The sequence below is a fragment of the Heterodontus francisci genome, chromosome X, assembly GCF_036365525.1.
Source record: "Heterodontus francisci isolate sHetFra1 chromosome X, sHetFra1.hap1, whole genome shotgun sequence".
NCBI classification, from domain to species: Eukaryota; Metazoa; Chordata; class Chondrichthyes; order Heterodontiformes; family Heterodontidae; genus Heterodontus; species Heterodontus francisci.
Genome location: NC_090421.1, coordinates 1,763,001 through 1,784,414, shown reverse-complemented (window position 1 = coordinate 1,784,414; position 21,414 = coordinate 1,763,001). Strand labels below are relative to the sequence as shown.

The 21,414-nt window shown below is 42.9% G+C and overlaps 1 protein-coding gene across 3 annotated transcripts in view; it reads left to right on the top strand.

Annotated features, from left to right (window-relative positions):
* The window catches only part of sarnp (SAP domain containing ribonucleoprotein), a 31,534-nt gene extending 18,091 nt beyond the window's left edge, over nt 1–13,443 (top strand). For 2 of the 3 annotated variants that reach the window (XM_068024901.1, XM_068024899.1), the window contains 4 exons: nt 615–640; nt 4,823–4,891; nt 12,392–12,532; nt 13,067–13,443. In XM_068024901.1, the coding sequence (XP_067881002.1) occupies nt 615–640; nt 4,823–4,891; nt 12,392–12,532 (236 nt within the window). In that variant the 3' untranslated portion in view covers nt 13,067–13,443. The remainder of the gene's footprint in view (nt 1–614; nt 641–4,822; nt 4,892–12,391; nt 12,533–13,066) is intronic. The other variant, XM_068024900.1, reaches the window with a different exon arrangement.
* The last annotated feature ends 7,971 nt before the right edge of the window (nt 13,444–21,414 follow it).

The following is a 21,414-nucleotide window of genomic DNA, read 5'->3' as shown; positions in this document are numbered from 1 at the left end:
TTTTTTTTCCCCTTTTTTTTTAAACCATGTGCATATCTGCTTGACTGCCCACAGTCCTCTGCGTCTTGAGTTCCTGGCCTTATACCTACCACAGTGGAGTGGTGTTCACAGGCTGGGTGGACGTATCTGAAGTGGAGGGTGTTTGCATGCCTTCTAGTGGTTGTACTTGAATTAATTCCATTACTATTGTACTTCATCTGTACCCAAAATCTCTTTAGTGGTGATGGTGACCAATAGTCTTGGGATGCTTAGTTCTCAAGAATACCATTTCTAGCTAGCATGTTGAGAATTAATCCTGACTTTGCCAATCCACTAAAATCGGGCAGTAGCTTTGTCATCTTGCATATCTGTTTCTGGTAGCCTCTCATTAAGTTCATTATTATATGAAGTCTTCATTGTCTTGAGGTTTTTGTCATTCTGTATTGTTACAGTCTCCTGGAATTTTAGGTATAAAAATGTATCTGTACTGTGCAGTGATCATTCTCAATGCTGTACCTGACTATATACAGTGACAGCCCTATTTCTAATATTTTGTGAAGATGTCTTTAGTGTTCTTGTACTTTGAACTGTTAACCAGGCTGATGAGAGTGAATTGCATTTTTTTTCTAATATAGGTACTCCTGGAAATATCAAAACCATGGTAAGTTTTTTTTTCAGAAAGCTAAGTACCATCCAAACTCCCATCTGTTTCTGTCAGTCTAATCATAATTTGAGCAGTTGTCAACATTTTTTCCCAAACTTGGATGTGTTCACATAAAATCCAGCATAGTCATGAATGATGTCACTAGTTTGTAAAATAATTTGACACTGCAGAGTTTCAGAATGTGTTGTCCATGGTTTAAAATGGCTTCCAATCTGTGCACTAGAAATGGAGTCAACTATATGCAACAATGCAAACTCCAACCTAAATTGGGCCCTCAAACTTGGTACATAATTAAAGGTTTTTTGATGTAAGTGTTTCACAGTCTTGATATATCTATATTTAAAATTGGGCCGGCAAAGCCTCTATTTTAAAATCGTTTGTCCTTGTTTTCAAATCCCTCCATGGCCTCTCCCTTCCCTACCTCTAACTTCCTACAGCCCTCCGTGGCTGTGTCAAAATTTTGTTAACCCTTCTGTGAAGTGCCTTGTGAGGCATTACTGTGTTAAAGACGCCATGTAAATTCAAGTTATCGTCACACTGCTCAAGTTCTGGCCTCTTGCATATCCCCAATTTCCATCGCTGCACCATTGGTGGCCATGCGTAGTGGTATTGTCACTGGACTGGTAACCCAGAGACCCAGGGTATTGGTCTGAGGCCATGGGTTCGAATCCCACCGCAGTAGAAGGTGGAATTTGAATTCAATTAATAAATCTGGAATTCAAAGCTAGTCTAATGATGGCCATGAAACCATTGTCGATTGTTGTAAAAACCCATCTGGTTCACTCATGTCCTTTCGGGAAGGAAATCTGCTGTCCTTACCTGGTCTGGCCTACATGCGACTGCAGACCCACAACAATGTAGTTGACTCTTACATGCCCTCTGAAATGGCTTAGCAAGCCACTCAGTTGTATTTAACCGCTACAAAGTCAATAAAAAAAGAATGAAACCGGACGGACCACCCGGCATCGACCTAGGCAACGGCAGACCCAGCCCTGTCGACCCTGGAAAGTCCTCCTTGCTAACTTCTGGGGGCTTGTGCCAAAGTTGGGAGAGCTGTCCCACAGACTAGTCAAGCAACAGCCTGACAGTCGTACTCACAGAATCATACATTACAGACAATGTCCCAGACACTGCCATCACCATCCCCCGGTATGTCCTGTCCCACCGGCAGGATAGACCCAGCAGAGGTGACGGCAGAGTGGTATACAGTCGGGAGGGAGTTGCCCTGGGAGTCCTCAACATCGACTCCGGACCCCATGAAGTTTTGTGGCATCAGGTCAAACATGGGCAAGGCAGCCTCCTGCTGGTTACCACCTACACCCTCCCTCAGCAGATGAGTCAGTACTTTTCCATGTTGAACAGCACTTGGAGGAAGCACTGAGGGTGGCAAAGGTGCAGAATGTACTCGGTGGGGGACTTCAAAGTCCATCACCAAGAGTGGCTCAGTAGTACCACTACTGACCGAGCTGGCTGATTCCTAAAGGACACAGCTGCTAGACTGGGTCTGCGGCAGGTGGTGAGGGAACCAACAAGAGGGTAAAACCTATTCAACCTCGTCCTCATCCAATCTGCTTGCCGCAGATGGGTCTGTCCATGACTGTATTGGTAGGAATGACCACCGCACAGTCCTTGTGGAGACGAGGTCCCGCCTTCACATTGAGGATACCCTCCATCGTGTTGTGTGGCACTACCACCATGCTAAATGGGATAGATTTCGAACAGATCTAGCAATGCAAAACTGGGCATCCATGAGGCACTGTGGGCCTTCAGCAGCAGCAGAATTGTACTCAACCACAGTCTGTAACCTCATGGCCTGGCATATTCCCCACTCTACCATTACCATCAAGCCAGGAGACCAACCCTGGTTCAATGAAGAGTGCAGGAGTGCATGCCAGGAGCAGCACCAGGCATACCTCAAAATGAGGTGTCAATCTGGTGAAGCTACAACCCAGGACTACATGCGTGCCAAACTGCGTAAGCAACATGCGATAGACAGAGCTAAGCGATCCCATAACCAACAGATCAGATCGAAGCTCTGCAGTCCTGCCACATCCAGCCGTGAATGGTGGTGGACAATTAAACAACTAACTGGAGGCAGTGGCTCCACAAATATCCCCATCCTCAATGATGGGGGAGCCCAGCACATCAGTGCGAAAGATAAGGCAGAAGCATTTGCAACCATCTTCAGCCAGAAGTGCCGAGTTGATGATCCATCCCGGCCTCCTTTGAAGTCCCCAGCATCACAGATGCCAGACTTCAGCCAATTCGATTCACTCTGCGTGATATCAAGAAACAACTGAAGGCACTGAATACTGCAAAGGCTATGGGCCCTGACAATATTCCGGCAGTAGTACTGAAGACCTGTGCTCCAGAACTGGCCGTGCCCCTGGCCAAGCTGTTCCAGTACAGCTACAACACTGGCATGTACCCGGCAATGTGGAAAATTGCCCAGGTATGTCCTGTTCACAAAAAGCAGGACAAGTCCAACCCGGCCAATTACCGCCCCATCAGCCTACCATTCATCAGTAAAGTGATGGAAGGTGTCATCAACAGTGCATCAAGTGGCACTCGCTTAGCAATAACCTGCTCAGTGACGCTCAGTTTGGGTTCCGCCAGGGCAACTCAGCTCCTGACCTCATTTACAGCCTTAGTCCAAACATGGACAAAAGAGCTGAACTCCAGAGGTGAGAGTGACTGCCCTTGACATCAAGGCAGCAATTTGACCGAGTATGGCATCAGGGAGCGCTGGCAAAACTGAGGTCAATGGGAATCGGGGAAAACCCTCTGCTGGCTGGAGTCATACCTAGCGCAAAGGAAGATGGTTGTGGTTGTTGGAGGTCAATCATTTGAGCTCCAGAACATCACTGCAGGAGTTCCTCAGGGTAGTGTGCTAGGCCCAACCATCTTCAGCTGCTTCATCAATGACCTTCCTTCAATCATAAGGTCAGAAGTGGGGATGTTCGCTGATGATTGCACAGTGTTCAGCGCCATTCATGACTCCTCAGATACTGAAGCAGTCCGTGTAGAAATGCAGCAAGACCTGGACAAAACCCAGGCTTGGGTTGATAAGTGGCAAGTAATATTCGCGCCACACAAGTGCCAGGCAATGACCATCTCCAACAAGAGAGAATCTAACCATCTCCTCATGACATTCAACGGCATTTCCATCGCTGAATTCCCCCACTATCAACATCCTAGGGGCTACCATTGACCAGAAACTGAACTGGAGTAGCCATGTAAATATCGTGGCTACAAGAACAGTTCAGAGGCTAGGAATCCTGCGGCGAGTAACTCTCCTCTGGACTCCCCCCAAAGTCTGTCCACCATCTACAAGGCACAAGTCAAGAGAGGGATGGAATACTCTCCACTTGCCTGGATGGGTGCAGCTCCAACAATGCTCGAGAAGCTCAACACTATCCAGGACAAAGCAGCCTGCTTAATTGGCACCCCATCTACAAACATTCACTCCCTCCACCACCGACGCACAGTGGCAGCAGTGTGTACCATCTACAAGATGCTTTGTAGCAACGCACCAAGGCTCCTTAGACAGCACCTTCCAAACCAGTGACCTCTATCATCTAGAAGGACAAGGGCAGCAGATGCATGGGAACACCACCACCTGCAAGTTCCCCTCCAAGTCACACACCATCCTGACTTGGGACTATATCACCGTTCCTTCATTGTTGCTGGGTCAAAATCCTGGAACTCCCTAACAGCACTGTGGGTATACCTACCCCAAATGGACTGCAGTGTTTCAAGAAGGCAGCTCACCACCACCTTCAAGGGAAATTAGGGATGGGCAATAAATGCTGGCCTAGCCAGTGACGCCCACATCTCATGAATGAATAATTAAAAAAAAAAAAAATTGCTTTCAGTTGCCTGGGTCCTAAGCTCTTGAATTCTACCTTTGAACCTCTCTGCCTCTGTCCCTCTAAGATGATCCTTAAAGTCTACCTCTTTGACCAAGCTTTTGGATACTTAACCTCATCTCCTTTATATGGCTTGGTGTTGAAATTTGTTCGATGGCGCTCCTGTGAAGCACCTTGGGGCATTTTACTATGTTAAAGGTGACATGATTAAAAGTTGTTCTGCCCATATCACCAGAGAGAAGTAATTAGTTTGACTGTAATGTATCAAATTTCTACTCAAAAATTCTGACTGCTTACTCTTAACTTGCAGATCAGTGCTGAAAAATTGAGAGAGAGAGCTGAAAGATTTGGTATGAATGTATCGTCACTCTCCAAAAAGGTAGGTAAAAGTTCTATGTTTAAAGCGCAAACCAATTTGTTAGTTTAAAAACTCGTAATGCTTTTGGGAAGGGGGCAGTAATTTGAGATTGGCATAAAAAATCAAAACCTCATGTTTAATTACTAAATTTGATCTGTAGTACCTGTACTTTTCTCCTGCCTTGCTGCTTTGGTATGAGGGTTTTTCTGACTAGGGAAGAAGTAGAGGATGTCTTTAATTTAACATTTTAAATATCAAGTGACCAAGATCTTGAATGGTATGTTCGCTGGATCACAGCTTTTAAATGTGGAGCCAACCAGCCCCCCTGTGGTAAACTGTCCATATAAGCAATTTCAGTTATTTAAAATTAATAAATCTTTGGTTTTCCTGTTTGACCCTGAGATGAGCTTCTGACCACACACCCGCGCCATCGCTAAGATGACCTGTTTCCACCCCGAACATTGTCTGACTGCGCCCCTGCCTCGCTTCATCTGCTGAAAGCCTCATCTATGCCTTTGTTACTTCGAGACGTGACCATTCCAGCGCACTCTTTACTCGCCTCCTACATTCTTCCCTCCGTAAACTTGAAGTCATCCAAAACACTGCTGCCTGTGTCCTTACTTGCACCAAATCTCTTCACCTATCATCCCAGAGCTCGCTGGCCTACATTGGCTCCCAGTGAAGCAATGCCTCAATTTTTAAAGTTCTCATCCTTGGCTTCAGATTCCTCCATGGCTTTGTCCCTATCTCTAATCTCCTACAACCCTCTGATCTCCCCTAATTCTGGCCTTTTGATCATACCTGGTTTTAATCGCTCTACCATTGGTGGTTGTGTGTTCAACCATAAGCTTTGGAATTCTGCGCCCGCCCCGGCCAAATATCTTTGCCTTTGTCTCATTCACCTCCTTTAAGATGCTCCTTAAAGCTTATTTCTGACCAAGCTTTTGTCCGTCTGCCCCAGTATCGCCTAATGTGGCTAAGTGTCCAACTTTGCTTTAAAATGCCCCTTTAACTCAATAAAGCATCTCAAGTTGTTGCAGGAGAGTCTGCATTCTATTCGGGGGCAGCATTGAAGAAGGAATATGGCAGTTAGAACCAAAGAAAAATTACGGCACCCAAGGAGGCCATTCAGCCCATTGTGTCTGCACCAGCCGAAAAATCTAGCCGCCCAATCTCACCGCACTTTCCAGCACCTGGTCCGTAGCCTCCAGGTTACAGCACTTCAGGTGCATGTCTAAGATACCCTTTAAATGAATTGAGGGTTTCTGCCTCCACCACCGTTCCTGGCAATGAATTCCAGACACCCATTGCCCTCAGTGAAAAAGTTTTCCCTCATGTCCCCTCTAATCCTTCTACCAATCACCCTAAATCTGTGCCCCCTGGTAATTGGCTTCTCCGCTAGGGGAAACAGGTCCTTCCTGCCTACTCTATCTAGGCCCCTCATAATTTTGTACACCTCTATTAAGTCACCCCTCAACCTCCTCTGTTCTAAGGAAAACAACCTGAGCCGATCCAGTCTTTCCTCATAGCTGCAACTTTCAAGCCCTGGCAACATTCTTGTAAATCTCCTCTGTACTCTCTCCAGATCAATTATGTCCTTCCTGTAATGTGGTGACCAGAACTGTACGCAATACTCCAGCTGTGGCCTAACCAGCGTTTTATACAGTTCCAGCATTACATCCCTGCTTTTGTATTCTATACCTCAGCCAATAAAGGAAAGCATTCCATATGCCGCCTTCACCACTCTATCTACCTGTCCTGCCACCTTCAGGGACCTGCGGACATGCATTCCAAGGTCTTTCAATTCTTCTTCCCCTCTCAATATCCTTCTGTTTATTGTGTATTCCCTCACTTTGTTTGTCCTCCTCAAGTGCATTACCTCACATTTCTCTGGGTTGAATTCCATTTGCCACATTTCCGCTCACTCAACCAAACAATTGATATCATTCTGGAGTCTACAGCTATCCTCTTCATTATCAACTACACGGCCAATTTTTGTGTCATCAGCAAATTTCCCAATCATGCCTCCCACATTTAAGTCTGTAGCATTAATATATATCACAAACAGCAAGGGTCCCAACACTGAGTCCTGTGGAACGCCACTGGAAACCGCTTTCCATTCACAAAAACATCCGTCGACGACTACCCTTTGTCACTGAGCCAATTTTGGATCCGACCTGCCACATTCCCCTGTATGTCCATTGATTATGTAGAGTTGTGGGGATTCTGGCAAGTGAGTTGATTAAACAATTGCTTTTGATTTCATGTATTTGTTAGTCTACTTGGGTTTTGGGGAGTTTTGAATGAAGTGACTAGAATTGTGATGGGTCACAGGATGCACTTAAATGTTTTGAGAAAGCGGCATCACCTATTGTCACTATATGACTGAGGCTGTTCAGTATATAATGTTTAAGCTTTAAAAAACTAATGAAAGAATAAAAGAACAGTCGACCTTGTTTCATGCATATAAAATTAAATTAAATTCACTGCCCTCCCATTAATTGGAGGTGTGTTGACTCTAGATTCTTGACCAAACTCAGTACAATTACTCCTTTTTGCTGTTCACTTGAATCTATATTGAGATCCTCCATTAACCCGTGTTGCACTCCTTTCTTCTACTAGTTGTTGGTGTGTCTTGTAATTGCAATATTTAATTGTATGGTGGCCTTCAGTGACCAAAAAGATGGAGAATACATCAGTGGTTGTGGCAGTTCAGTAAAGGCAGATGACAAATTTCAGAATTATTATCAGTAATAGTTGAGGTGACAGGTAATCAGTTTTATTTGTGGGGAGGGGAGGAGACAGCAAAGGAGGTCTGACTTGTAGGTTGAAAAGCATTGGTTTATTCCTTGGCTGACTGTTTAATTACATAACAAGCTTCAACTGTACTTGGCTCATGATCAGTACAGAAAACATTATTGTAGCTCGTAATGGATTTGGCACACCTACTGCTTTCAGGAAATGTGCACATGGAGTGAATTATAATGACATCCGTTAGGTGGTATATGTTTTGACTGTAACAAGGACAGAAAATTTAGTTATGGCAGGGTGCTTGGGAAGTTTTTACATGCAGTTAGAAGTGGGCTCATTGCAGCATGCTGTGGAATAATGACCCTCTTGCATAACATTGAAGCAACAATACAGCTCTGTATTAAATATCTAGTTTGCCATTTCTTGGAAAGTACATGACTATTTCTGCCAACATCCCATTACATTTTTATAGCGAATGTAGACTTTTATTACATAGCACACTTCAGCGGGCTGTATCTGTCGCCTAGGTTTTTGCTGCGTTTTGAGTCCACCAACAAATTGGCTTTGTGTTAAGAGTGCTGCCTGGGTGAGCCTCTTAAGGCAACAATGTGTTCTTTCTACCCCCTCTGAGTTCTTGTGGAGCTCTCAAGCAAGCCACGCTAGATGTTATAAATGAGTGTTGACGGCAGGGAGAATGTGGCAGCAACAAAAAAATTATAGCCAGTGAAGTTGTCATTGCCGTTGGCCTCTTGCTGTGAGAAGGAACTTATGATTGATGTATACACCATCTCTTTGTGTGTCTGCAGCACTAACGTGATCTGCTCAGCCCCACTCCTCCATTGCAGACTGGTACCAACGCAATTAAAAACATGAGAAGCTGGGGAATTACAATATCTGAATCTAGGCCAATGGACAATAAAATGTGACCAGCAAAAATAGCCACAAGACTGGATGTATGAGCATGGGAGGTGCAAGGATTTTGTGTAGTTTTCTTTTCCAACTGTTTTCCTTCCTGCCTTTTAGAGGAAGTGATTGCAAATGGTCTTTGCTTACTGAGCCATTTAAAGAAAAAAAATTGCTTCCTCATTGAACCGGATCTCACTTCTTCTTAATGCCTTCCCCCTGATACTCTGGCTGAACCAGAGTTGGCCTCCTCCTTCTGTGCATTGGTGCTGAACACAGTAGCAAAATGCAGTTGTGTAATTGAGGAAGCACTTTCTCAGTAAACTCTGGTAATTCAATAATTAAATAGGGATCCTTTGTTTATCTGCATGTAACTCCAAGCAAAACCTTTCAGTATTAGAACGGGTGAAGAAAAAGGAATTCAGTGGAGAAAAATCATAACCTTTTGATTAGTGACTTTTTTTTTTAAGAATTATTTTCCCCTGTGAATGAATCCTTGTCATAGTATACAATAGAAATATTTTGAAATTAGCATTTTATTTATTGTAGATGTCTGAATAGATGGTTGTACTAAAAAGGCATTCAAATTATTAGTTTTTAACTACTTTTGCTGTTTAGTGACTGTAATCAATGGGTTAAAATGCTTGCCACTCCAGACTGTAAAGTTTCTTATGCAATGTTGACTACTGTATAGATGTTTATTAAACCTCCTGAAAGTTCACATCAGCAAGAAGCAATATTTCCGCCTTCAGAGGTTTGTTGGTTTCATTGCTTGTACTTCACAAGAAGGATGCTATTGCTGATGGGGAGTGGTAGTGATTTTTTTTCTTGATGGTGTCTGCACTGTAAGGGCCTTAGTCTTTTTAGTTTTTTGTTTAAATCAAACAGGAGTGAGCAGAAGAGGGGAAGTTTACTTTATTTTGCCACAGAAATAAACTTTTATCGCAATTCAACTAGCAGAAATGGAGAAAAGAACTGTACTGAATGATCCTGCATGTCTGCAATTGGTTCCAGTTTTTTAAAGAAGTTTACAATAACAATGTGCCTGTAGACATTTAATATAGTTAAATGCCCCAAGGCACTTCACAGGTGTGATTATCAAACAAAAAATGTAACACTGAACCAAATAAGGAGGTATTAAGACAGGTATTTGGATTTTCAGAAGGCATTTGATAAGGTGCCACATAAAAGGTTATTGCACAGAATAAGAGCTCAGGGTACTGGGGGTAATGTGTTGGCATGGATTGAGGATTGGCTAACACACAGAAGGCAGAGTGTCGGGATTATTGGGTCTTTTTCAGGTTGGAAAGCCGTAACTAGTGGGCTGCCACAAGGATCGGTCCTAGGGCCTCAACTATTTACGATCTACATTAATGACTTGGAGGAAGGGACAGAGTGTGGTGTATCCAAATTTGCTGACGATGCAAAAATAGGTGGGAAGGCATGCAGTGATGAGGACACAAAGAATCTGCAAAGGGACATAGATCAGTTAGGTGAGTAGGCAAAAACTTGGCAGATGGTGTTCAATGTGGGAAAGTGTGAGATCATCCACTTTGGTAGGAAAAAGAAAAAGGCAGATTATTATTTAGATGGAGAAAGACTACAAAATACTGCAGTACAGAGGGATCTGGGTGTTCTTGTACATGAAACACAAGGTTAGCATGCAGGTGCAGCAAGTAATTAGGAAGGCAAATGGAATTTTGGCCTTTATTGCTAGGGGGTTAGAGTTAAAAAAATAAAAAAAATAGGGAAGTCTTGTTACAACTGTACAGGGTGTTGGTGAGGCCACACCTGGAGTACTGAGTACAGTTTTGGTCCCCGTATTTAAAGAAGGATATACTAGCATTGGAGGCAGTTCAGAAAAGGTTCAGTAGGCTGATTCCTGGGATGAAGGGGTTGTCTTATCAAGAACGGCAAAACAAGTTAGGCCTTTATTCATTGGAGTTTAGAAGAATGAGAGGTGATCTTCTAGAAACGTATAAAATTTTTAAGGGGGCTCGACAGGGTAGATGTTGAGATGATGTTTCCACTGGTGGGGGAATCTCGAACTAGGGGACATAATTACAGAATAAGGGGGCTACACATTTAAAACTGAGATGCGAAGGAATTTTTTCTTCTCAGAGGGTGGTGAATCTCTGGAATTCTCTGCCTCAGAGTTGTGGAGGCTAGGTCACCAAATGTATTTAAGGAGGAGGTAGATAGATTTTGCAATCTCGGGGAGTCGAGGGTTATGCAGAGCAGGCCCGAAAGAGGAGTTGAGGCCTGGGACAGATCAGCCATGATCTTATTGAATGGCGGGGCAGGCTTGAGGGGCTGAATGGCCTACTCCTATTACTTATGTTCTTAGGTGATCAAAAGCACATCAGAGGTAGGTTTTCAGGAGGGTCTTAAAGGAGGAAAAAGGTGTAGAGGTTTAGGGAGGGAACTGCAGAGCTTAGGGGTTGCTGATTATTGTGGAGCAATTTAAAATTGGATGTGCAAAAGGCCAGATTTGGAGGAGGCGTAAAGATTGTGGCGGTGGGAGGTGTAGAGGGTGCTGAGGCAATGGAGGGATTTGAAAACCAGAATGAGAATTTTAAAACAAGATGTTGGAGGAATAGCAGTCAGTGTAGGTCAGTGAGCACAGGGGTGATGGGTGAACGACATTTGGGTGAGTTATCATATGGATATTCTAATCCAATGAGTTAGGTTCTGTTGTGTGCTGTTGTTAGCTGCTGCTTCGTTCAACACCAAATCAATTGTCAGCAATAAAAGCCTCTTGTTTCACTTCCAAAATGCTACATAACCAAGTCATGGCTATTCTCTCTGCTCGAGGTCTTTTAATAATCGGGCAGAACCTCAATGAATGCCAGCAGATTGCTCTGCTTGATTCAGCATGGCGCGTTTAACATTAGCCATTTGAAGCTTCTGCACATTTTACATTCCACAGATAAGTGTCATTTGCAAACAGTTGGAAGGTTGAATTTCCACAGGTGCTTTTCCACTCTTTGGCAACGGCACAAAGGATGCACATTCCCTTAAACTTTTAAGAAGTATTTAGAGTCTTGCAACCGAACAATGAAAGACATTCGTGGCGCAATGGTTAGCACCGCAGCCTCACAGCTCCAGGGACCCGGGTTCGATTCCGGGTACTGCCTGTGTGGAGTTTGCAAGTTCTCCCTGTGTCTGCGTGGGTTTTCTCCGGGTGCTCCGGTTTCCTCCCACAAGCCAAAAGACTTGCAGGTTGGTAGGTAAATTGGCCATTATAAATTGTCACTAGTATAGGTAGGTGGTAGGGAAATATAGGGACAGGTGGGGATGTTTGGTAGGAATATGGGATTAGTGTAGGATTAGTATAAATGGGTGGTTGATGTTCGGCACAGACTCGGTGGGCCGAAGGGCCTGTTTCAGTGCTGTATATCTAATCTAATCTAATCATTCTAACCCAGTTGTATCGCATCGTCTGCTTTCTTTCTCTGGCCCTGTTAAGCTACAGGACTCTGTAAATTACCTGAATTCTTGGTACACTGCTGTATATTACTTTCCAACCAATCATGACTTTGCTCAGTTTAGCCAAAGAATTGCTGATAAAGCTCTCTAACTCTTTTGCTACCCAGAGTGCACAGCAAGTATTGTAACTTTATGCAATACATGAACTGCTGGGACATAATGAGAAGCGTTTTTCCCCCCATTCATTGTAAATTTTTTAATGACTCTTGGCTGCAGTACAATTTCAGCCCTCTGGAATCTTTCCCAACTGCCCTTTTTCACATATTTCTATGGCTTGGTACCATGCCACAGTACATTTACCCATCGAGCTGAATATTGCTGCCTTAAATCAATTCTGATCTCCACTTTGACTTTAATGTGTGTTTGCTTTTCTTGCAGACTGAAGATGATGAGAAAATGAAAAAGAGGAAGGAGAGGTTTGGAATTGTGACAAGTTCAGCAGGAGGTGGAGATGATGTAGAGGTAACCAAACTAGCATATTATCCAACACCTTGGAAACCTGCCAACTCTGATCTCTAGGTTTGTCCATGACTGATTATAATTAGCAATTTATAAATGTAGGTAAATTTTATATTTTTTGGCTGTTGTATTTAACAATGGTGAATCTATGCAATGGTTAAATAACAATTTTATATAGTTGCAATTGGTAGAGCCCTACTTCAACCATTTTAAATCTAAGAGGGATAGATTTTTGTTACATCAGGGTATAAAAGGATATGGAGCCAAGATGATTGGATAGAATTGAGATACAGATCAGTCATGAATGGCCTGTTATGTGTACTCCAAACAAATTAAGCAGGGTTGAATTTAATTGCCTTGTGGTTGAGTGGCCTTATAGGTATGGTATTGAGTATACTATATAATCCTTTCACATATCATTTACAGTCGATCCCATCATGCTTGATGTGAGTAGCATGTTGATTCATTTGAGTTCACAGATCATAGTAATGTAATCATTGCAGCAGTTAATTAAGATAACTAGGATAAGTCTATATAAGAAAATGATGAGAATTGTAAATCAACTTTCTGATGTTGGTATATTTCTTTTAATAGGCAAAGAAGAGGAAAAGAGCAGAACGTTTTGGGATTGTCTGATAACACCTTGCTTTTTTTTTACCAAGAATATTTTAAATGTGTATCAAGTAGATTTTTTTGGATACTTTTTAAACTGAAAATGTGCTTTATTTCCCTATCGTGTATCAGTTTGCAGTAATGGTGTTTGCAAGGTGTCAGAAATTAGATGACTTATTTAATTACAACTGCTAGAATGTACAGTTGCTTCAGCAATAAGGAATAAGATGCTGAGATACCATGGAGCACAAGTCACTGCTGCAGGCTGGAGATAATCTTAGTGGAACTTTTTGCAGGTACTGTACAACCAAGTGAAACTTGCTAGATAATTAAAGAAGGTTGTGTCTTTGTTAAACATTGCAAGCTGCAAAAGTCTAATTTGTAAATGTGAATGCACGTGACTTCTTTGTCATGCTATTGTTGCATCACCTTGTTTTTGAAACCTTTTAAGTGAAGTAAAACCTTGATGGATGGGTCAGTGACTAAAAATACAAATTGCAGTGGGAGTTTGTCTTCAACACGGGTGATGCCAGAGATTTTGTGCAGATTGCTCAAAACAACACAAAAGCTATTCCTTACCCAGTGCCAACCCATTGAACGTAGAGGGGGGATGTTCCCTTCAGAAAGGGCTTTTATGATTTTGTTTGGGTGGAGAGGGTTATATTTTTTGACTTTGAATGTTTGAATGTTCCAATCGGGACAAAACGGACTGGAAGAAATTGTTATCGATCATAGATGTCAACATCCGTCGATCTAATCACTTATGAATAATTCATACTGTACACCACATGAATCTGTCATTCTTTCTCCCTCCACGCACAAAATGGTGACTGTAGCCACTTGACCTCATTCAAAAAATAATTGGACTTCATATTGTCCTAACTTCATTACATACAAGGTTTAACCCCATCTTGTAGACTGCCAACTATTAAATATGTAATGCTAATCATCCACAGAAATATTCCAAGAAATTGAGACTCCAAACTTATGTTGGCTGTCAAGTCGAGGTTGATTTGAGTCTTTTGCTCCTCAGCTTGAGTGCGGGTTTCCATTTATCACAGTGAGATGACAGCGATCAACATCAAGTACATTTTTCATCTATTCGTGAAAGAAATGTTTAGTTTAGTGATACAGCACTGAAACAGGCCCTTCGGCCCACCGAGTCTGTGCCGACCATCAGCCACCCATTTATACTAATCCTACACTAATCCCATATTCCTAACACATCCCCCACCTGTCCCTATATTTCCCTACCACCTACCTATACTAGGGGCAATTATTAATGGCCAATTTACCTATCAACCTGCAAGTCTTTGGCATATGGGAGGAAACCGGAGCACCCAGAGGAAACCCACGCAGACACAGGGAGAACTTGCAAACTCCACACAGGCAGTACCTGGATTTGAACCCAGGTCGCTAGAGCTGTGAGGCTGCGGTGCTAACCACTGCGCCACTGTGTCGCCCATATGTTAAAAGATACCACTGGGTTTTGTTTACTCTGGTAAAGAACAAAAAATGAATTCTTGGTAGGGTAGCACATACATTTTAAAAAAGGACAGGTAATTGGGGTTGGTAAAATGGTGATAGTGAGTTGTGTCTGGTGTGCCACACATAGGTGTGAATTATCCTGCTATTACCTGTTCTGATCTTTTACAGCAATTTTATTTTAGAATTCAATTGGCCCAAAGCATTTGTCTACAAGCACCTAACTACCCCTCTCTTTTTAAACTTGCAGCATTGCATTTTCTTTCGCTCCCCCACCTCCCTGCCCCATCTTGTGACATAGCTGCAGTGGCTTGGTTTACTGAAACAGTAAATGTTTGATCATAAACTGCCAGTATGTGTGATATGAAACTGGTGACTGTTTCCCAGTGAACTAACTAGCAGGTGGTGTGATGCAATAAAATGTAAAACTCTGGTAGGGAAATATAGGGACAGGTGGGGATGTTTGGTAAGAATATGGGATTAGTGTAGGATTAGTATAAATGGGTGGTTGATGTTCGGCACAGACTCGGTGGGCCGAAGGGCCTGTTTCAGTGCTGTATCTCTAATCTAATCTAATCTAATCTAATCTTGTCCAGGTGTCATTTCACATCTAGGAATGCTACTTTGACAACATTTCCTGTCAAGTGTATCCATACGCATGGGATGGTTTTGAATGTAATTGGTGTGGAGCCTGTTGCCTCATTTTTTAAAAAACAACTTCTCTGCCCCCCCCCCGCCTCCCCAAACTTTTCTGGTTGCTGGATCATATTTTCTACAAATGCACATGGCAATTGACTTGTTTTTAAATATTTTTGCAGTTGCTATTTGATTTCTTTAAGATGGGTACAAATCAGGCATTTCACTTTCCATCTTCTCCCTTTTCTGGAAGTACTGACTCTTGTTAGAGCAGTACCTTGTCTAAGTGCTTGTTCCTCATGTATGAGCCCTGGCAGTAAGTGTCAGCAGATTTGCATTGTAGAGGTGTCCTAGCAAGCCTGCCCTTCTGACTTCCCCACACATTTCCACTAGCAGTTACTGGATAGTGATCAGAAACAGAAATACTTTTTTCTTTTATCCTCCCTGTTGTCCTCCCACCTGATGTCCACATGTGTTGAGGCTGGGTTTAGCACCCAAACTTCTTTCCTTTCCCTGTCCGCAGACTCAACCTGGTCTGAATAATTTAATAGGCTGTACCTACTAGGCTGTTCGAGACTGACAGGTTCCCGCAGGTGTCCACAGAAAATATATTCACTCGTGTGATTTGGTGGTATGTGTTAGTTTAGTTAACCATGGCTACAACATAGACAGGCCTGATACTGTATTCACATATTACTTGCAGCAGAAATCACTGAATAGAAATCTGGATCAGGAAACCCAAGGGATGCTAACTCGACACAAACCAGCGATTGAATTTGGGATCTTCCTAGTTCATATGCCTCAGCTGCATAATAGGGGAACTGAGTCACTGGTGGGTTCCCTATTTCTCAAGGCTGTTGCTTGATATATCATTTTAAAAATGTTTTGTGGGAAATGGTTACTTTTTTTTAAAACCGTGACCTTTTTAACCTCTGCACTGGCTCAAATTTAGCTCCTACTGACTGTTTGAAAGTTTCTGTATTCTTTAGATGCTTGCAGTCAGTAATGAATTCAGATGTTCTCAATACAGTTCCTTGTGGGGATTGGCGTAGAGCATGAGACTGCCTATAGTTCAGCATTAATTAGTAATCTCTGTCCAAAGACAAGGTGGTTCACGAGGGAAATGGAAAATGTCACATTGCAGCAGGGGGTGCTCTTCTGAGATTGGGGTGCAGTTTTATTCTGCCTCTAACTAGTGTATCTGACTTGGAGCCATATAAATTTATAGCATTAGGTCTACCATGGCTATGCTGGTTCTTTGGAGCAATCCAAAATGAATTCCACTGCCTTGGTCTCCCTAGAACTGTATCTTCCTCTTCAAATATTTATTCACTTTTCCCTTTTAAACGATGCAATGGTCTCGGCCACCATTTTCTTTGGAGTTTGAAACTAAATACGTGACAGAGGAAGTTTTCTTCACTGTCCTTCATTCTCATTCTTCCTCCTTCAGCACTAGCTTCCTTCATAATGACTTTGTGGAGGGAAAGAAAGGTGAGCTGATCTATCCTGTCACTTTATTTTGCTGTAGAAGGACTTCCAATTTAAACACAACTGTCCTACACTGATGAAAGCTCAAATATTTGATAGTTTGACAGTGTAAATAATTAAAAATACTTGTCATTATCTCCTTGTGCTCTATCATTCATAAAGTTGGATGGCCTTTTCCATGTTTCTATAAAGTTGCCTGGGGTAACTTGCTGTCTCTTGGGAGGTTCTGTGCAGTTTAAGCCTACAAAGAAAGGATGAGGAATGTCATCACCTGATTCGGGTGGGATAAGATTGCTAATCCAGAGTTTCACCTACATGTTTATTTTGATCCCACTGTGCTGTGAAAGGAACTAGTGAAAGTGAGCCCTATGGTCTACTGTACTGGAGCCTACAGCTATGCTGCTATCTATTTTTTGGATACAGTTTGTGCTTTTTAAGGTAAGACAGGAGAAGTGCACATTGCAAGGACTTGGCAGTTTGAGTGACTCCTTGGGTAAAGTACTTTAGTAGGAATGCTAAATTTGTCATGCTGTGGCAAATTACTTGCCCTACCTATCACATTCCTCCTCTTTAAAAGGTGTACTCCTCCCTAACTGAGGAAGCAGACAGATAATAAGCAGCTTGTCCTAACTCCCAAAATCATTCCCCATCATGGCCCCTGCCACCACAGCTGACCCTTCACTGTATTGTTCTCTTGTTCTACTCTACGCCACTGACCAGCAGTATCAGGCAGCAATCCTGCGTTATAGTTCTTCATTGCAGTGAGACTTATTCCTTTCAGAAACCTGATAATTATTTGATTAAGATTTTAAAATGGAAGTTGAAACCAAAGTTGCAGTATTATGAATCTTGCTGATGTGCTTTAAACAAAAAAACAGTGTACAATTAAGTCTCTCCTATTGGGAGAGTTGAAGGAAGCTGGAATTTGCAGGATGGCATGTGTTTTCTCTTCACACATTCCTACTAGTTCCGCTTGCTCTATTAAAGAGCTCCTTACAGGTAGACGACAGAACTAAACTAGTAGTTTCCTTTCTCACGAGTTCCTTTACAACCAAGTGCTTAACTCTTTGAGGACAGCACTGGCTCTCCCAACTGATGTCTCAGCGTGACAGCTTTTTGTTTAATCATGGCCCTAATAGTACTTTCTTTTGCTTTGTTTCTTTCCCACTCCCAACTGCAAATAAACTGTTTATTCTCACAATCCATCTCCCATTATTAGTTGCTTTAGATATATCTTGCTCTTTAATGCCAGTCAGCATCTAATTCTTCAATCTGAACAACCTGCTTAGGAAATTAATCTTTGGTGTTTGATGACAAGGTGGTGGGGGGCACATCAGAGCCTAAAGGCCTCTTGATCGGTAAACGTATTGTAAAAGTCTATTTTAAAGATATTGCCAGTTATCTGTGAAACCAGCTTTTTCCCACACTTGGAATAGCTACTTGGCAAGCCCTTTTTCCCACACCACCACTCCCTGCACCCAGCACATTGACTTCAAAGTTTCCATATCACTCGAATCTCACCCACCTTACTAGTGATTTTCTTCAGCTATATGTACCCAATCTTATATGACCTGTCCTCTAATTTGTACAATTCTCTCTTTCCACCACCCCAAATCATCATAGGCCAATCTTTCAACAACTGCTGTAATAACTACATGCAAATTGGAGGGGAGGGACATAACATGGGCAGCCAATCTATCACGGCCAGTTTTGCAGCCCTGCCAAAGGTGAATTTTACCCCTGTTCAGTCTTCATGGGTATGGAGTTAGCTGTCCTGCAGTATCACCCAATGATGGCCGAGCCAGGAAGCAGGCTAACTCACTGTCTTTGTTGCTGCTGGGCTAGACTGTACCTGATGCATGCTTTCAAACTGGTTGCTGAATAACAGGCAGCTGCAAGAACAGACATTAGCCCAGATTTTCTATTACTTTAATGCTGGAGGTAACCCATGGGTTAAAATAATACTGATTGGAATATTAGGCTGCTGAATTTTAGCAAGCGCTGGTCAATTTGGCAATTATGTAAATCAGTGTTTCTTTAACAGCTCCTGTGGATGCTGAAGTAAGGATTCAAGGACAATGAAGAAAGGGGAAAGCTAACAAGTAAAACAAAGTTCAAAGGCTCTGTCCTTGGAGGCCTGGGTAGGTCAGGGTTAAAGATTTAGCCCTTTTTTGTCATTGGAGAAGTAGCAAGTCATTACACAAGAATTCCTAAATGTGTTGCATTCCCACGTTGTCGTTGGTTTATGGAGAACAGGTGTAGGGGGTCTTCCTCCTCTCATCCATTGCATGAGGGAAAACCTGGTCTTAAAACAGAAGACATTTTAAACAATTTACATCTAAAGGGCATAGGATCAAACCCTGCTCTTTTTCCTGCCCCTAGGTCCTTTGTGAAGATCTGAGCAGTGGTACAATTTCATTTACTTGAATAGAAATCTTTTTTAATTGCATCTATTCCGAATTACATTTCCTTACATTAAAGGTGGTGGTAACCTGGGCAAGTACTTTGAACGTGAAGTGCTGACTTCTCAGTCATTGCTTTTTACCCCACCCCCACCTTCATTTAGTCCTCTTAAGGTGATGTGCTCAAGTACAAGTCCATGGGTTCCCTCCAATACCTCACCCACATTACCATTGTTCTAAAATACTCAACAGGTCAGGCAGCATCTGTGGAAAGAGGAACAAAATTAATGTTTCAGCTCAATGACCTTTTGTCAGAACTGGAACAAGATAGAGATGTAGCAGGTTTTAAGCAAGTACAAAGGTGGTGATGTGTGAAGAACAAAAAGGAAGGCCTGCGTTAGAGTTGAAGACAGGAGTGATTAAATAACAAGGGGTGATGGGACAAGTAAAGAAACAGAAAATGGGTCTAGAGACATAAATGGGAACAGCAGAATCAACAGCTGCCATTCAATAAGTAAATGGGGACAGAGATTATAATCTGAAATTGTTGAACTCCATGTTGAATCTGAAGGGCTGTAAAGTGTCTAATCAGAAGATAAAGTGCTCTTTCTCAAGCTTGCATTGAGCTTCATTGGAACAGCGTGGGAGGCTGAGTGCAAATGGGGTGGAGAATTTACTTGACAACCGGAAGCTCAGTCACAATCGTGGACTGAACCAAGGTGTTCCACCAAGTGTTCACCCAGTCTGTTTTCTCTCGCCAATGTATAGGAGACTGCACCATGAGCACTGAATACAGTATACTAAATTGAAAAGTACAATAAATCGCCATTCACCTAGAAGGATTATTTGGGGGCCCTGGATGGTGAGAAGGGAGATGGTGAAAGGGTAGATGTTGCATCTCCTGTCCTTGCATGGAAAGTTTCTGTGGGAAGGGGAGAGGGTGATTGAGAAGTGGACCACAGTGTTATGGAGGGAATGGTTCCTTCAGAATGCAGAAGTGGGGAGGGTAGCTGTATTTGCCATCATGCTGGAGGTGGCAGAAATGGCAGAGGTCTTGTTGAATAATGACTATTCTTCATTGCTGGTAAAGTATTTAGTCATTGTGGTTTCCCCCCCCCCCCCCCCCCTGCCCCAGCATGTGCAATGATCCATGCTTTTGAGCAAAATTAATGGGTGAAGAGGTGTTCTCTGTTATCCCATCAGCAATCCTTGCTATATTTCTCAAACCCAGGGGGTTTCTGAAGCCAATGTAGTGCCCCCTCACTGCAGACCATTTTTTTTTCAGGACCAGGGCAATTGTCTCAATGTCACAGCAGATTGTTACTGAGAAACCTCAGTTTGAGATCTTTTCTCCATACAGACCAAGAAGTTGCCACATTTTCATTTTTGCTCTGTACAGAGCTAGCAGGTTTCACTTGGAGCAGAGACAGTACAATTGCGTCAGCAGCCTTTAGTGGGGAGGGGTGCAATCAGCAAGGTTCCTGATTCCTATCCAGTCACCTGTGTTGGAAGGCAAACAAGTGCGGGCATAGCTTGAGGACCTGATTGAGCTTAGTAATCCTTCGACATCAGCTTCCAAACCCGTGACCTCTACTACCTAGAAGGACAAGGGCAGCAGATGCATGGGAATTCCTTCACTGTTACTGGGTCAAGATCCTGGAACTCCCTTCCTTACAGCACTGTTGGGTGTACCTACATCCCAAGGTCTGCAGCGGTTCAAAAAGGTGGCTCACCACCACCTTCTCGAGGGCAATTGGCGCTGGGCAATAAATGCTGGGCTAGCTAGTAACACCCACGTCCCAGGATTGAATAATTTAAAAAAAATAGGCTTGCGTGAAAAATAGTCGTGCACGTGAGGGTTATCACTGAAAGAACTGCCAAGAGGTAGCGCTTACAGGAGAGGAGATTGTTTTGTTTAAATTAGAAAATATGAGGCATTAACTGTAGGGCAATAATGGGAACATGCACACTCTGAGCCATGCAGTCGGTATCCATGGATGTCTGTATAAGTTTAATTTTCTTTGAGCTGTATGAAGCACATGGTGAGTGAGGCTTGAGTGCAATTGAGAGACTTTGAGGGCCAGTGAATGTTTGCTTCCTCTGGGTTCAAGGACTTAAATTTCCAGAATCGCTTGAGGAAGGAAGGGGAAGGTGGCAAAAGTTTCACAATGAGCTTGTAAAGATTCCAGATGCCTGATGCACGCTTTCAAACTGGTTGCTGAACAGCAGTCAGCTGCAAGAACAGACATTAGCCCAGATTTTCTGTTACTTTAATGCTGAGCTTGTAAAGACTCCAAATGGCCAAGGAAGGCCAGGTAT